The sequence below is a fragment of the Empidonax traillii genome, unplaced genomic scaffold, assembly GCF_003031625.1.
Source record: "Empidonax traillii isolate 1590-97213 ecotype Southwest subspecies unplaced genomic scaffold, ASM303162v1 scaffold24:size2376012, whole genome shotgun sequence".
NCBI lineage: Eukaryota > Metazoa > Chordata > Aves > Passeriformes > Tyrannidae > Empidonax > Empidonax traillii.
Window position 1 is genome coordinate 536,322 of NW_020955217.1, and position 17,609 is coordinate 553,930.

Genomic DNA, 17,609 nt, shown 5'->3' on the forward strand with positions numbered 1-17,609 from the left:
AAATAAATCCTATATGATTCTGATGGCACGCTCTTGCTTTTATAACATGCTTTTTCAGAAAGGTTTGGGAAGGCTATTGTGAGACCGAATGGGCACAGAATTGGTGTAATTGAATAGATAAAGATTCCCATGTGGGGACACCTAATCTTACAACCACAGTGATTATGTTTGACTGTAAATGGCTCACCTACATTACCATTACAGCTGGCATTGGGCATGCATTTTGAAGTGAATTTCCTGGTCATCCCCAGTTACCCTTCTTTGGTTTGCAGGGCACATAAACCAGGTTTCTTTTGGATGAAACTAAGCCAAAAGGTGCAGTCAGGAACTTTTGCTCCCACCACCACCAGTCGTGCAATTTCCTGATCTGGCCTGAAGACAGACAGTACAAAGTCAAGTCTCCTGGAATGCACACTGTGGACATTGGGCCCTCAGTGCTACCTCTTTCACTCTACAGAGCCATTCCTATTGCACAATACAACGTAGATAAAGTCCAAATTCCTGTTGACTAATGAACTGTTGGTTCTTGGAAGTGCAGTCGTGTAACAGTACCCAAAGAACTTGCAGGAGAGGAGAGTATTCCCATGCCAAATGATACCCTGTCTGATTTAGCTGCATCTGTTTCTGAAGAGTAGAAATACCCTGAGGAAGTTACCCAAAGTAAGTTGCTAACAGCAAGCAATCTGCAGCTTAGGAGAATGGGTTGACTCAGGGCAAAATTTCAGCTGTGTAACCATATTTGAACCTGTGGCTGACAGAATGGCCCTGTTCATGTTGATCTTGGGGTGGGTAGGGCTGAAAAGAAGCCAAGGAAATTTGTTAGAGGAGTAAATGGCATTTCCCATGTTTAGTTTGCAGCCAGCAGTCTGCTTTAGGATAATGGACATAAAGATGATCCTTGGAGATCTAGAATAAATGAGTCGGAGAGAAGTTCCAGGTAAATATCTTCTGTGAGAAGGACTTCTTTAAGAGGCAGAAGATTAGGTTTCTCCTGATTCCCGAGAGCTCAAGCAGCAAAAGGAGTCACTCTTGTGGGGCTTGCTGTTGAATTTCCATGGTGTATGTCTGTGTCAGTTGGCTTCTGTTCACTTTCTTATCCATAGAGAGCACTACTGGTCACTGCCCAGAAATACCGACATCCCATGCTCCACCACTACCCAAGCCTAAGCCTAAACCTAAAAAAGCTCCACTGCCACCAAAAAATGCCATTGCTGCTTCCACCACCACCAGCCATAAGGGTAATGAAGCACCTCATGCTAAAAAAAAGGGAAAGGGTCCTGCTAAGCAGCCTCCTCTCCCACCGCCCAAGCCGACAGGTCACAGTGCTAATCAAGAAGCTGGTGAGTACTGCCCATGCAGTGCCAGTTATGGGGGGTGCATGTGCATGAGGGAGCTTGGCTTGGTCTTGTGATAACTCCTGCCTTTGTACATAGTAGTGTTACTAAAGAGCATGCCATGGATGTTTTTAGCTGGCTTCCCACTGAGCTCTGGTTCTCCTGTCTACAAACACCCCAGACAACCCCAGACAGATAATTGTGCTGTTTCATGAATGTATGCACAACACCAAGCATATCAGAGGCAATATTGAATTTTCAGTTCAAGTGTGAAAGCTGGCAATGAAATGACCCAGAGAACTGCTAAAGAGCAAGAGGAAAAAAGGTGACTGCTTTATCACATGAGTTGCTCCAAAGTAAAATGACTTTGTTATTGCTATAACTTTCTGCTGGACATATCACCTATTCCAGTTAATTTGACAATATTACAAGATCACAAAGAGGTAAAGGACAAAACCATTAAGACATCTTAAAAGACTATTGAGTAGCAGTTGGTTTAGCTCAAAAAAAAAAACAAAAACACAAAAACAAAAACCAAAAAAAAACCCACAAAGAAGTAAAGAATTACAACCATTAGAAATGAGCAGGTCTCCCTGAGCTGGTTGATGGCTTGCTGTGATTCTGAGCACTGGAAATGGAAGATGTCAATCCTCAGGTACATCCCACATGTATTTACCATCACGCTTATAAACTAAAAGTCGGCAGTGATGCTAGATTAAAGATTATAGGTAGGTGTTCTTAAGGTACTGATCTTGAGTTTGAATGGTTGCAATCTAGACAGTGACCAAAATTAAAACATCCAGATATGATTTGAGCACAAGTAGTATTGTGATGAATGGAGTCCATATATGCATTGGAAAACTTAAACAAACCTTGTGTTTTCAATCCTCTGTCTATCTTTGAAAGTCCTTCTGTCCCTCCAGTTTTCTCTACAAATATGCTGCTTCATAGCTTGTGCATTTTGGCACATTTTGTATTTGAAGCATACAGAAGAGGACTGTTTGAAAACATTGCAAGACTTCTAGAGTTACAATAATAACTTTTCCATAAAATACCCATTAACTTGGTATTAACTGTCCCTTCTACATCGGATGACTACAAGAATAAACATTTTGGAAATCCAGAACTTGCTGCTTTTATTTCACATGCAGCAGGAAAACTCAGCTCTTCCTAAGTGAATGAACAGCAGACCTTTCAGAAATAAAACAATCCATCACATAAAGCAGTGTTTATACAATTGGGTGGTAACAAGCTGTCAGGTATCTGACTTTTTAAATTAAAATACATTCAGATTCCAGATTTGTCTTTTAGTAGCCCTGCCGAAATGTCATGCAGTGCTTGAGACCATACAGATGTAAAATATATCCACATATCCCTTATTCTACTGGTAATTTCTTCCAACATTAAAAATACATTGTGTTCATTCAAAATGGGGCAATACTTAATAAGTATACCTGATTTGGAACAGTATTAGTAGAAGAGGTTTGTCAGATCCCTGTGGAAGTGATCGCACGATGCAGCCAGTGATCCAGTCCTGTGAAGGAGAGGAGGAGTATGAGTAACAACCTGAGCCATGGCTCTCCTGAGGGCAACACAGTAGGTTTCCAAACTGAAATAGTGGAATTGGGAGAATAAGACTTAAATGTAGGCATGGATGTGTGCCAAAAGGCAAATAAAAGTCATGAATTTTTCATTTAATCAAAATTCAAATCTTCTACTTAAAAAGAAGCATGACAGAAAATTGTCAGCCAGCCCAGTCAAAAGCAACAAACAGCAATAGCACTTTTGACCCATGTGGAAGCGTAGGGGGGTTTTCTGTGGGAGAAATCTTTCAAGTTTCTGTTTCTAATTGCAGGTCCAGAAAGGTTCTGAGAATAATGTAAGGATTTTTACAATGGAAACATCTTTTGACATTTTCCCAGCAACAATTGTGTGGCTGTGTATTTGTATTATGCTGCAGTTTTTAAGTGTAAGCATGTAAATGGTTCTGTTGACCTCCAGCCTGCACTGAAGTGCTTTGCTGGATCAGAACCAGAGCCTTTTCTTGCTACCATCCACTTTCTCAGTAAGGTTTCTGCTAAATAATATGCAGGTTGGAACCAACATCTCTTTCCACTGCAATTATGAACTGCTGCCTATACAATTTCTCTGCTTCATTTTGTTTTGCTTGTATGTTAAATCAGTGATTTATTCCCGATGTGGAAGATTAGTGCAGTATCAGTAGATTCAGGATGCTGCCCTTTACAGTCAACCTTGCAGCAGGAAAAAGAACAGTGATTTGCCCAAAGTTTCTATGGATTTTTCCAGATGTACTGAAAGCCTTAAGGCTCTCTAAGTGTTTATAAACCATAACACTCAGCTACAAAAGACAATGGTATAGTGTGTCTTTTGAATTACTTTTCATCTTGGAGATTGAGAACAGTCGCACCATGAAAGCTATTTTTATGTCATGAACTTACTGTAGCCAGTATCTGTATTTTGATTTTCTCCTAATCTGCCAGGGTTTTGTTTTTATTTAAATGCTTATAAGTAAAGTAGGCCTTTCAGCAGATTTCTATTACAGCTTTCTGTTTTACTCGGTAAGCTTAGCTGCAAGGCTGCTGTGTAGCTTTATGATGCTTTCATTTGTTCTCTGGAGGTTAATGCATTTTTACTGCTGCAGAAGTGGATGCATTTTGATGAGAAGGACTGAACCATAAGATGTTTGCCATTTTTATTGCTTTTTAAATGAAAGTCAGAAGTTTGAAGCACCCAGCTCAGAGGATGGAATGCACATGAGCAAGCAGGGTAGCTGAAATCTCTTGTGAACTTGGGCATTATACATATATGCTTCAGTAGGGTGAGTATCACAGGATTAAACAGCAGCATCACTGACCAGCTTGTACAGCTAGTGTCAAAACCTTGTTTCACTACATTTTCAATACTGCCCGAGTTGGTCTGTGGTAAGACAAAGACCTTCAGTGCCTACAGGAGGCCTTCAGTGCCTCCTGCCTTCTGATGGTCATCTGTGCAGAGTCAGATTAGTGGTTTCTGCCTCTGTTTTTTGGATATATCCAGCTGGACTTGAAAGTACATCTTGTTTTGCTGTCCGTCTGCTGTTTGCCATTAAGTAGGAGTACACCAGTTGCAATAACATTGTGAATTGATTGATACCTGTAACAGTCCTCAGATGTTCACCTAAAAGCGTAAGAAAATTCAAATTCCCACTGTTCAGACCAAAAATTCATGTACTAGAAAAGGTCAGGCAGTTTTCTCTGTCAGGGAACGGGTAGTGGACATTTTAGATGATGTCCAGGCAAGTTGTAGTGGGCCCATGCAGACTGCTCAAAACAAAGTCTCACCGGTTTGTAAGGCCGATCCTTTCCACTGTTCTTTGGCAAGTATTCATCGTTTCCGTTTTTACCACGTGAAGTTGGAATTGCAAAGGTGAAATTGGAATTGCAACATTTACTCATCTCAAGCATTTAGATGAAGGACTGTAGAAGTATCAAGTGTAATTTTTTTCCTTTCTTTAAATATCAAGTCAACCCATGCAGAAAATACAATGCAAAAATCATACAATTTAAAGACTGTAAAATCCTTTTTTCTTTTCTTTTTTTAGCTGGTTCCTCTCATGCAAAAAAAATACCAGACTCCAAGTCTTCTTCATCACCATCTCCTTCATCCACATCATCTCATCCCAAAGCCTCTAAGGAGACTTCCAGCAAATTGGGCACATCAGGGACTCCCAGGGGCAAGAAAAAACCTGGGAAACAGTCGACCCCACGAACAGCGCTGGATGGGGCTGCCTCTTCCCCCTCAGGTGCCACAGCCAACAGTTTGGAAGTGAAGACAGAAAAACCCAAGGCTGAGCAACCTTCCACAGTAGTTTTTGAAACAGAGGACGCAGACCAATCGAGCAAGCTTATTGTACCCCCTCCTCCCACCGCTGCCCCTCCTCCACCTCCACTTCCACCTCCTTTCCTTGCTGCAGCTGGTCAGCCTGCTGTCTCCTCAGATGCCCAAGATGTATCAGACAGCTGTGTGGCAGGGCCATGCAGCCCCGGATCAGATCCTAAACCCCTTCTCCAGACTGAGCATGGCACAGATGAGAGTCTGAGCAGTCCAGCCCTAGGCAGCGGTCCAGATGCTAGTGGAGAAAACACAGAAAGGTAAGGCGGTGTTGCTGTCCTGGGTGAGTGGTAAGACCCACTTGGTAGGGCTGAGGAAGCCACGTTTCTTTGCAAGGGACACTGTAGGCACACAGGGATCTCTTCTGTTTCTTCTGCTGACTGGTAATAGTTTGTGTTGCATCACAGCACAGTTTGTTCTTTTCCATCGCCTTTGAGCCATTCACCTGCAGTACCTCATGTTTCCCCAGAAGGTCATTGCTCATAACCTGCCTCTTATATCATTGTTTGGCTGACACTGCTGTCAGCAGTTCAGCTCGCAGCTGGTGACACTTCTATTTCTCTCTCATAAAGGCAAACAAGAAATGATGCTGAATTATAAGGCGATTTACTTTTTTTTGTGGATGTCATTAAATATCTCAGTGCTAAAGCTCTCAGTTCAGTGGCTGAATTTACTTGCACACTTGAAAATGAGAGTTTCACGCTCCAATTAGTGGGTGTTTGGTCTGTCACTGCCTAGTAGCTTGTCTAAATCTCAGGTACTGTAAAAACTAGTCAAGAGAAAGGGTGTAATTACACTTTTTAAGCAATACGGTTGGCAGCAAAGTGAAACTGGCCTAATGATTTATCTTTTCCCGGCCACAAGAAACAGCATCTTTTATATAAACCTAAGAGAGTTTAGTCTAGATGCCAGTAGACTAGAGACCTTCCTTTAAATTCTTGCTGGTACATTTGTGCCAGCATTACATTCCTGTGCTGCATCTCCCCTTGCTCTACTCTTCTTTCACACAAAGATTTTCCCAAGGCAAAGGGCAGTCTGCTGCCGATTTCCATGTTTGTCAGTGATGCTCGTGAACATTTTGGACTCAATTTCGGTGAAACTGTATTTACAATAAATGGGGTTAGGCTTCCAGAAAAGAAAGCTTTGCACTCCCATCTGCTCTCCAACTTGCTCCTCTCACCCCCGACTTTATGAACTTTTTTCTTTTTTTTTTATGTGCTTTTGGTCCCATCCCACAAGAAATAAAAAACAACTAGGATTTGTCTTTATACAGTCTTTGCATCACGTCACTTCAGAATGTTTGAAACCTTTTTCCTAACATACATACATACATACATATACACATCTGCATATGTTATAGATGTTTTACATATGTACATTTTTTAGAAAGGTATTAGTAGGAATAACAGAACTTTACATACTTGCATATACAACCTGTCTCCCATTTGTGTTCTGTTCTGCTTGCATTAATGTATCACCATCTCTGCTTACAAATTAACAGCTTGGCTACGAAAGAAGACCAAGAAGTGGAGGCTCCAGACCAGGCACACTCTGAACCAGTGGAGGAGGCTGCTGGCACTGCTGCCCCTCCTGAGAGTGAAAGTAGCAGAGAGAGCCATGGCAGTGACTCAGACTCAGACGGGCCGATCCTGTACACAGATGATGATGATGATGACGATGATGAGAATGCAAGTGCTGAAAGTAAGCATCCTGCTTAGCTTCTCAGCTGCAGGCTACCATTTTGCAGATTGCATTATGTGAGCACGCATCATGTGACCCACGCTAGTGTGAACCAAAGAGAGAGATGGCTGCAAGGGATGGTTTTAGGGGATTTAGTATTCTGTCACTACTGAGAAATGAGTGTCCTGCTTCTCACAGACAGTTGTGATCAGAAACCTGATGGGGCCTGTGCGTGGAAGAGAGCAGTGCGCAGATGGGAGTGGAGGTGGAAGGAGCAGGTTCAGAAGAACATGAGGGTGGAACAAGGCTTCCATGTTACAGCATCAGAAGCCACTGATTTGGCTCACCTCTGTCACGAGTTCCTTGTGTGAGTTACAGGTGTGGTGGATGACAGAGGAAGCCCATCAGTTGGCAGCTTGACTGTCTGAAAGTCGTTTGTTCCTCTTTGATCGGGATGTTTTAAGCATTGGAATGACCTTAGCAGACAGAGCAGATCACAGTAGTTTACATCTGAGTTTTACATCTTTGAAATTTCATCTGGGGTCATGACTATCATCACCCTAATTGGGCAGAAGCCCTGCAGCTGCTGAAGGGGTTGTCCTACCCCTGTTCTCACTAATCCCTGCTCCCAGGTGTTCGCCCTCCCCTTAGGCCAGCACTCAAGTTCATTTTTGCAGCAGTGGCTGTTGTTGAGCTGATTTTCAGTAGAACTGGTGGCTCCCTGATCCAGCCCACCCAGTGGCTGCTCCTTTGCTTGGGCAAAGAGGTGGCAGGAGCAGGCTGTTGAGGTGGAGAGGAAGGCATCACTACCTATACCCCCTGCAGGGTGGCCATATGTCAGTATAAAATCACCAGTGAACCACAGCTTGAGAGCCTTGCTCACAGCTGTTCCGGAGGAGGTGCTTCTCTGTGCTCAGCGAAGAAGTTCTGAACACTGAAATGCTGTGTACCAAAGCGGGGTGAGCAAAAATGAACGTGTGTTTTTTATCTTGGTCGCTGGAGCAGCAGAAGGTGAAGTGCCAGGTAGCTCAAGAGGCTGAAGTCTTCCGCATTTCTGTGTTGAGTTTGAATACAATCCAGTGTGATAGAAATTCATGTATTCAGGTAGCAGCATGATGTCTTATGAGAAGTGAGCTGACAGCCTGTGGTCTTACCAAACTGTCTTACATGGTGAAAATCTGCCAGCCTAGGACATATGTAGCCCACCTTGGTCAGAATGTCAAGACACAAGAGAAAGACTATACAGGGTGTGAAAATACCCTTTCTTCCACAGCTGGCTGGAGCTAGTGCTGACAAAACTGCAAGGCCCTTGTCCCTACTGTGTCAGTTTTATGGATAAACAGATTGCTTCAGTGTGTTGGTGTTACTGCCTAGGTTACTTTACAAGCACTCAGAACACTTTTGTAAGCTGTATTTTTTGTTTTAATTTACAAATAAGTTTAAGATGAAAAGCGCTATAAAAGAATGAAGTGGTATTTGACTGGAAAAAAAATTGAAAGAATGAGGGAAATGATGATAGAATGAGACTAAACCATTTAAGACTGAAGAAAAAGAGCAGCAGGTTGCTAAGTATACTAAGTAGATAAATAAGCCATCTGTAATGTATTAGACTTCAAAGACACTTAAGTGTAGATTTGTCATTTTTATCCTATCACTTCTCAGATGACAAGTGATGTTTGTATCAATTTGGCTGGTGGCTTTTTCCTCCAAGCCCTTTAGCTTTTTATTTTTGTGAACTGAGCTAAAATTTTTCTTTTGATGTTAATTAAAATTCCTCTATGCATGTGGGAACAAGGTTGCTTTGGGGTGGTATTAAAGTTCTTACTCAGAGTTTGTGTCTGTAACCTAAGTATGACTGAACTAAATCTACCCTACTCCTTTTTTCCTCAGGCTCTTTGGCAAGTAAAATCCGTCGTAGGGATACTCTTGCTATCAAACTTGGCAACAGACCATCTAAGAAAGAATTAGAGGACAAAAACATCTTGCAGCGTACATCTGAAGAGGAGAGGCAGGAAATCAGACATCAGATTGGAACGAAGCTAGTGAGGTATCAGTCGCAGGGTAAATGTGGTTTTACTGGGTGGAGGTGGAGGAAGAGAATTGAGAACACTGGGTTCATGTTTTAAATGGAGCCCAATATGCAGTGCAGAATCTTTGTGGTATAACTGTCTGGAAAACAGTAGTTTTATTTCTCACAAAACTTTAAAATGTCAATAATGCATTTTTTGTCCTGCAAGGAGCAAATCTGAGAGGTTCTGGGTTTTTGGGTTGTTGGGTTAAGAAAGGAAAGAAGAAGAGGGTAACAATGAGTCCACAATAATCAGTGCTATGGTTCAGGTTTTTTCTCAGATTGGTTGGCAGGAACTTTCACTTGTATGTACACTCATCTCAGACAGAGTCGTAGTTCCTGACATACAGAGCATGCCTGTGCATGTTTGTCCCTTCTGACCCTCCCCATCCTCCTCCTGCTCTCTAATTCCTTCATTATTCATGTGTTGGTTCCAGCAAAAGAAGTGGAAGGAGGCTGACTTTGCAGGTCAGTGTCTCGTTTTACTGTGCCCAACTCTGAGGCATGCCTTTCTCATGCTGTTAAACTGCTATGGGTTATATGTTACTTTCTCTTTCTGGACCTGAGAACATTGCATGAAAATATTTCACTTGCCTTTTTACAAACTTATTTTTAAAAAATCCTTATGTTAATTTGTGATCTCTGAGAACAGACTACAGCATGTCTGTATTTTGCCAGACCTGTCCTTGTTTCTCTTGGGTTCAGGAATGTTGTCCAGACAGATCTGGAGGATGTCTTGTGTTTGTTGGACATTTACAGATATAGGATAGTCCAGTTGGTACTGCTCCAGTACAGAGTAAAGCAGCTCTGCATCAACATGTAGAAGCTGAGTTTGTCTGTGAACTGGGAGGCTGGCTAAGGCAGCTATTTAATTACTTAACAGTAAGAGTGATACATCTATTGTGTAGAGACCAAAGGTCACTGTTCTTTTACTAATAAAGTGGTGTGGTTGTTATCACCGCTTTCCTAACCAAATCCCAGCTCCAGTGATCATATCCTGCTTGTCAATGATCTTTTGTGGGCTGGAACTGCAGAAGCTTCTTTGGTTCCTGCCCTGAGCTCCTTGCAGAGGGACATTGTGGGTTCTTCTGGAGAGCTGACATGCTCCTTACACAGCTCTGCTTCGGTGGCAGGAGACAATGTCTATGTGTGTCAGGGCTGTGTTCCTACTCAAAATCACAACCGAGTTTGACACCAGTTCCTTAAAAATTCCCAACGTGGTGGTCAACACTTGGCAGCATCTAGGTCTGGTAGGAAACTCTTTCTACAGCTCAGCCAGGATCGGGGTTTGCCATTACTTTGGGACACATCTGGAAGTCCAAGCATGATTTGAATTGGATGAGTTTTGCAAGGCTGAAGACAGTTCATAGTGAAATGTGTGAGTGTTGCTGGACAGAGAAGCACCTACCTTTGACAAATCTGCAAAATAAGTTTTACTGCTGGAATTTTTCATGCTCCTTTTCTCAAGTGAACAAGTGAACTTGTTTAGTAAACACAACGACAACATCAACCACGTTCTCTACTATACAAACCAGAAAATTAAAATCTCAATTTGGTTTTTTGTAAGGGCAGTTTTTATAGGTAACTAAATAAAATTAAATTTCAGTTAAAGCTCCCAATTCTATCGTACATACAATTCAGCGACAAATGAACAGCTTATGGGTTTTGTTGTTGTTTTTTCCTTTTAAAAATAATAAGATTTGCATTCAAAATATCTGATAATAATCTTAGAATTGCACTACTTATCATAGTGATGGTGCTTGGGAACAAAAGAAGACTTACAAATTCTTTCATAAAATTACACCTGTGAGGAATTTTTATTTGTGGTGTAATTTCTGTAATATTATTCAATTATCAGTTATTTATGTGTTCAAGTGACATCAGTACATCTTTTAAAACGAACAGCCACTCACCACTATGGTTACATGCGCAGTTATTGTAACTGTCTGGAAATGACCTGTGCTGGCAAAGAACAGCACAGCCGTATGAGAAATACCTTTTACGTTACAAAATGTATTCTGTATTACAAATTGGAATTTATTACTTGGATCTGATTTTAAATCAGTCACTTACTTTGTTCTCACAGGAGGCTTAGCCAGAGGCCTACAACTGAAGAGCTAGAGCAAAGAAATATCCTGAAGCGTAAGTATTTTATTCAGGTTTCAGCTAGTATTTACTTAGGAAATAAGCATATTTTGAATTCATCTGGAAGCCCATCATTGTTGCTGCATTATTAGATCCATAACTGGAGAGAAATTTTGTTCTAGAAAATAATTTGTCAACACTAGATCTATATACTAACCTGTAACTGTGGCTGTGAAAAGAGCATATATTCAATACGCCCAATTTTGCTTGTCACAATCCCACTTATTGAAGGTGGTCCCAAAAGACCAGGAATGACTTAGATACCCCTTAGAAGTAGTTCTAAGCTGGTTGACTTTCCACCTAATTTTTATGAGGAGGAGGAGGAGGGAATATCATTAGGAGGCAAAGGTGGGATGTAAGGGCAGAGGTTGGAAGGAGGAGTAGAAAGAGGTAAGGCGAAGTGTTCAGGAAGAAGACAGTAGGTGTATGCCAACTATTTCAGCATGCTGGCCTTCATATTCACTTCTGACATGAATGTTTTCTGTACTGAAACCTTCATGAGACATTCTCACCAAATATCTTCCCATTAAATCCTTCCTCAATATCCCTGCTGGAAAAAAACTCTGTAATTCACATAGTCAAGGGCAGAGGAATGAAGTACATTGGGTGTTTACCCTGTATATCTATTCTCCCATTTACTTATGTTGGTTTTGTTCTTAGGCTGGCAAACTCTTCAGAACAGGAAGTTTTTGTCTTCCTTTATGAATCTTTCCATAATATGGGTGTTACCTAAACACACAGTGTAGCAGTTGCCATGCCCAGCTCCATCTAGCCCTGTATTCATTCTGCAGGGGTAAGAGAGTATTTGATGGTTAAGTAGAAGAAATAAATGAAGAAAATGCACGTGCAAGTCTTTCACACATACCAAAAAATCAAAAAACTCATCTATTCTTAGGACATGAGACCTTTTCACACCTCATGAAAGAGAAGGAATAATGCTGTTATTTCCAACAATCATTCAGAAGAGTTGTGCAACCCTGGTGTGCAGCATGGTAATGGAGGGAAAGAAAATGGGCTGTTTGCCTGACAACGTCCGTGGACTGATGACTCTGTCACTTTTTCAGTCCAGCAAATCAGGGGAGTCAGCAATTATTGACTTTCAGGCAACCATCCTTGCTAATAAAATCTTACTGCTATTGTACAAGCTCTCAGATGCCAAATAGCACCATGTCTTATTGAAGAGGGAAGGTCCAGTTCACATGTGCACAAAAAAGGGGTCATGGGACTCCTATCCAGCACATAATGTGAACAGACTTCCTAAAACTATAATTTCTGAACCTACAGATTGCATCGATAAATAAAGGTAAAATTTGAAATATGAATAATTTTTATATGACAAACTGCTCATGCTGGACTATGTGAGAGAGATAATTCCAAAACATTTTGATGGGCCAAGATATGGCCACTGAGCTGGGAGCACCAGCTGGGCTCCCTTACTGCCCTTTCTGTCTCGCTTATCTTGAGATAGCTAACCTAGCAGCGAACCTGCAATGTATTTAATATCCCTTTTGCCAATGTTTATTCTATTCACTGATTTTGCAATAAGTAGCTCAAGACTGGAAAGCGGTTAATAGATTTCTTCTCCTGTTTCGGCTTGTTTACTTTAAGCTTTTGGCAGCGTACCAAGCTTTGCGCTCAGTGCCTCCCACTGTCCTCCCCTGTGGCTGCCGGGGGGCCGTCTTAAAGAGGCAAGGGAGAGCAAAAACTACAGGCTGGGGAGCAGAATGGTAGAAGTCACGGAGTCCTTAGCGAGCACATGGAGAATCCAAAACTGCTTTTTGCTCATCACTGAGATACAAAATATTTCAAGTTGAAAGTGATCTGTAAAAACTAAAGTGAACCAAAGCAAGCCAGGGTTTATGGTGGCAGTCTGACTCATAGCCCTTTCAGGGTGCAAGTTCTCTCTCAGCCCTAAGGCACTCATATTTTAAATCAAATTATTGCATTCCCTTCCTGTGGATCATTTGAAAATGTTTACATGTCTTAAATGCCTTTGTTGGTGTAGTCAGCTTTTGTGAGTAAGTTGGGATTTCTTTCATAAAGTTTCCTTCCTCCTATTTTTAAGCAGTGGAGGGGGAGAGGGGGTTATATTATTGCATGCGTATAAATTGCAGCTAAGGGGAAGTATTGTTTTAAGTAGTACTTATCATAGACTTTGAGGTTACATTAAGTGCTAAAGGTCCCAGTGTTTACTTCAGGATTAAGTTCAGCCCAAATCCTCTAAGAGGTTAAAAAAAAAAAAAATCCATTTTTTTTTTCTTTTTTTTTTGTGTGGGTTTCCAGTTAGTGAGGAAGTCTGTTTTGGAAGAAGTTTTGTTTTGATAATATTTCCAGATAAACCAGTTACTGAAAATCCCGTTTCCAAGTATGATCGCAAGGCATTGCAGGCAGATTTCTTTAAAAACTGTTTGAAAAAAGCTATCCAGACTTCTGAGACTTCCCATACTAAAACAACGTTATGATAACTCAGGAGTCCACTTGAAAGAATACATAAAGCCCTGTGTTTTTTATAAAGATGGGTTTCTTGTGTACTGGCTTTGAACCAACAGTATTTATAGTATTGCAATATGGCAGAGAAACTTTCTAGTCTTCCAAGAATTTCAGATTAAGATAACTGTATTTTTTTCCTGTGTTGGTAAAGGACAGTGAACTTCCTGTACAGTGCACCTGCATGCCTGCCAGTAATAGCTTTGTAGAAGATAGGGTTTGGCTTTGTAGAAAACTGGCCTTAGCTCTCAGTGCTAGTTAAGGAATATTAATGTAAAATCAGGAAAGAGAAACCGCTTTGTGTGTTTCAGAGCGCTGCAAGGAGCAAGTGCTTTGTTTGTCTTTTCTTTCTCTTTCCCTAGCAAGCCCACAGAGAAGTCTAAACATAGCTAATCCCATAGGGACACAATGGAAAGTTCAGTTTTATGCTCCAGGAGTACTTTCTGGTCAAGAACAGAGCAGTCCTGAGGCAGGAAAAATTATTTTTTCTCTTTTCCTCTCCTGTTGCAAAACAAATGTCCCAAAGAACAGAAGGCGAACAAATTTAATATGGCAAAAGTTGCAGGAGCAATAATGTATAGATGCCAGGGAAGCTGCTGGTTTGACTTTGGAGAGTGGATTGTTTAACTTGATGGAAACAATAAGTGATGATAAACAAAATTGTTTCAGTTAGGAGTCAGAACCCAGTTTGACCTCTTAGGAGCTGCAGGCAGGGAAGGAGGGAAGCCATAGTTTTGCTGGGATCTAACCAGAGACTTGTGGAAGCAAAGGCGCTTGCTGGGCTGGTCCTTCGCCAATAAGGCAGCAGCGGGACATCTGAGGAGGGGACTTGCAGCTGGGAATGCTGTGTTTATATTTTCTTTCTCCACACCACACAGATTAGATCTGCTTTTAAGGTGGAAAACAGAAGTGTGTTTCTGTGCATTCATGTGTTCCTGTTTGGGCAGGTGAGTCACCTGCAGCCAGATCTTGGCCCTCTGGCTGGAATTTTCCACAATACCTGAAGGAACCAGGAGCACTAGCCCCATTATTTTTAGCACCACATACCTTCTTAACTCATTACAGCAATTTTCAAAACTTTTACCTTAAAAGACCAAAAGTACACTGTAGGTTTTACTGTTTGTAGGAATTTGTATCCAGGCAGTGTTTCTGTAGCACCAGGCTTAAAGCAATGCTCTGCCTAGCGGGACAGAGGTGGGAAATTGGTGCTTTAGGTATGAGATAGGTTTGATATGCTTTAGGTATGCCAGAGACAGAGGCCTGTTTGCCAAACAGCAGATTCAGTAGATTAGCAGCAACCACCAGATTTCAGTCCATTTCCTTTAGCTCTTGAGTTTTATTCCTAGAAGTAAACCAACTTGAATGTATAAAACACATCTTGTCCTCTGACCTCACACAGGGTTTTGATCCCTCCTGCTTTGCCTCAGGAGTGAAGGAAGGTCCTGATGCCTCCTGCTGGTATTGTCCTCCAAAAGATGGGCTGCCAGCTCTCCTCGACAGCCTGTTCCAGGACCTGCCTGGACCTCTTCCCAGCAACTATTATGATGGCCTTTCATGTTGCCTATTTTTGGGTGTTTTCCCCTGTCCAGGTGTCCCTTTGTACAGTCATCTGGTACCTGCAGTGAGGTAGCTTTACAGCTTGGGATAGGCAGCTAACCTTCAGCCTTCCTAAATGTCCAGATTAACTCTTTTAAGGTATTGTATCCTCCCTCAAAATATAGAGAAACAGTATTTCAGGTGACCATGCTGTTGGTAGTTCCTTAAGGTATGCATTGAGCAGCCTGAGCCTCTGTTTCTTACATGAAGCATCTTATTTCTGCTTCTTAGGAGACACTGTGGTTTAGATAGCAAAGAAATGCCAATATATGAAAAATGCACAACTTATTTTACAAATTAAATTAAAGAAAGGACAGTACAATGACGTGTATATTCAGGTGCTTTTTTTTTTTTTTCCTGCTATGTCTGATACTGGAGAGTTTCTGAGGGAGACCATTCATAAAGGGACAAAATTTTTTATGTCAGATGATTCCCAGGTGAATGGAACCCCAAATTAATAGTTTGTGTTTAATTACCTCAGCTACAATGTCTACTGATTGCAAAGACAGGATGTTTAAACAAAAGCCTGCAGATGATTTTCTGTCCTAAAACAGCTAGAGAGCTTTTGATTTTTTTAGGTGAGGATTTTATGAAAAGAGTTCTCATTTAAAGTCCAGAGTCCTTAAATACACCCAACTTGTTTATTGATAGATATATTAATTAAAAAAAATAAAATGTAGATTAATCTATAACTCTGCATTCTTCAGTTTTAGTCCATTTACAGTTCCTCTATGGAAACAGGCCATCCATTTCTTTTCCACTGAGGAGAAAAGCTATTAATAAACCACAAATTACATCCACGTTTCAGTATCTCAGTAAAATCACCACCAATATGAGATCCAACCTAATCCTGGCAGCAAGCCTGTGAGATTGTATCTTGCTCTTGGAAACCTGGGGTTGGTGTTGGACACTTCTGACAGAGCAGATCTTGGGCTGCCTTTTTCCTGCTGTATCTTTCTTCTTTTTCATTTTAATGATTTGTCCTCTTCTCCTTTCCCTTGTATTCTTCTATGAAAGCCTTTGAGTTAGCAAAAGAAATCTGAGAGTACCACAAGGTATTCTGTCATAGCATTGCCTTCAGTGTGTAAGTCATGATACACAAAATCTTCCGTAGCCAGGTTACCCCTACTAACACAGCAAGCTGGCCATAGAAAACAGGGCAAATACCACTGTACCAGGATTTAAGACTGTCTTTTCATCTCTACAGGTTGGCTGTATCCAGAGCAAATTAATTCCTTTAAATTTATAGTTACCCTTGAACTGTAATGTGGTGTCTGTAATCCTAAACCATGAATAAAATAGGATCAAAATTTTATGCATATCTCTAGATGGGATATTTCAGAATATAACCATCAGAGGTGGACTGAAAGGGCAAATAATGTTCTTCAAACTGTACATCAATCTAGAAACATGCTGAGCCCATATGAACATGTCTTTGTAAGTGTGCTTTTCACCTACGCTCAAGAAATCAAGTTTGGTTAGCACAGAAATTTGTTAAAACCACATTTTAGTCATATGCCCAAATACATTCCAAAAATGCATGTGTATATTTGTGCTGTACTCATTCATTTGGTATAGCCAGTGGCCCTTAACCAAGAGGGCTTGAGTGCTGAATCTTATGCCCCCATTATAAAACTGGAAAAAAATATTTAAGTAATAAACCAAATTTGCACTAACAAATGACAGTGAAACAAATCTCATTGATTAATTGTATCCTGTAGCAGTAGAAAACACTTGTCTAATTCAGATACTCAGAGCAAACTTTTTTCTTGACATTTATGAATAATTAGACTCTCACTCTAAAGTCAAGAGGTGGCATGTTGGAAGTAAAAGCAACAGTGAGTATTTTGTTAGAATAAGTAATTGAAACATTAGGCAGCTTTTTCAGGGTATGTGCTTGCTGATGCACAGAAATGAAATGACAGGCGCCTCCTCTTTGCTGTGCTTGTGACCCACAGTTGATTTGAGATGTCTACACAATCAGGGGGAATGCGGATAGGGAAAAAAATGAGAGCAAAGAAAAGTCAAAAGCAGACAACACATGCAGCACCATCCAGAAATATGAGGAAACATGAGCCAGGACTTGAAGTTCTGAAGCTTTCAGCCAACAGAAATACAGTATGTGCAGTTATAATACTTAAATATTCACTCCTTTTTATCTCTTCTGAAAACAGAGAAGAATGAAGAAGAGGAACAGGAAGCCAAAAGAGAAATAAAACGTAGACTCAGTAGAAAGGTGATGATGTGTTTTTTGTATTGTGTATTTGTGTACATAGAATTATGTTTTATAAGAGTCTAAAAATCAGTTTGTAGACATCACTGCAAATGTCCATCAGTCATGTCCCCAGATTAGAAATCTGTTTAAAAAGCAGTACAAGCCAAATCCATGTTGGCAGAAACTCTATCCT

At 40.9% G+C, this 17,609-nt stretch overlaps 1 protein-coding gene across 5 annotated transcripts in view; it reads left to right on the forward strand.

Moving 5' to 3' along the window:
• The window catches only part of PHACTR2 (phosphatase and actin regulator 2), a 129,017-nt gene that overhangs the window by 103,048 nt on the left and 8,360 nt on the right, over positions 1-17,609 (forward strand). For 3 of the 5 annotated variants that reach the window (XM_027904474.1, XM_027904489.1, XM_027904482.1), the window contains exons 5-10: positions 1,104-1,340; positions 4,936-5,485; positions 6,727-6,926; positions 8,796-8,952; positions 11,060-11,115; positions 17,376-17,437. In XM_027904474.1, the coding sequence (XP_027760275.1) occupies positions 1,104-1,340; positions 4,936-5,485; positions 6,727-6,926; positions 8,796-8,952; positions 11,060-11,115; positions 17,376-17,437 (1,262 nt within the window). The remainder of the gene's footprint in view (positions 1-1,103; positions 1,341-4,935; positions 5,486-6,726; positions 6,927-8,795; positions 8,953-11,059; positions 11,116-17,375; positions 17,438-17,609) is intronic. The other 2 variants (XM_027904499.1, XM_027904509.1) reach the window with 2 other exon arrangements.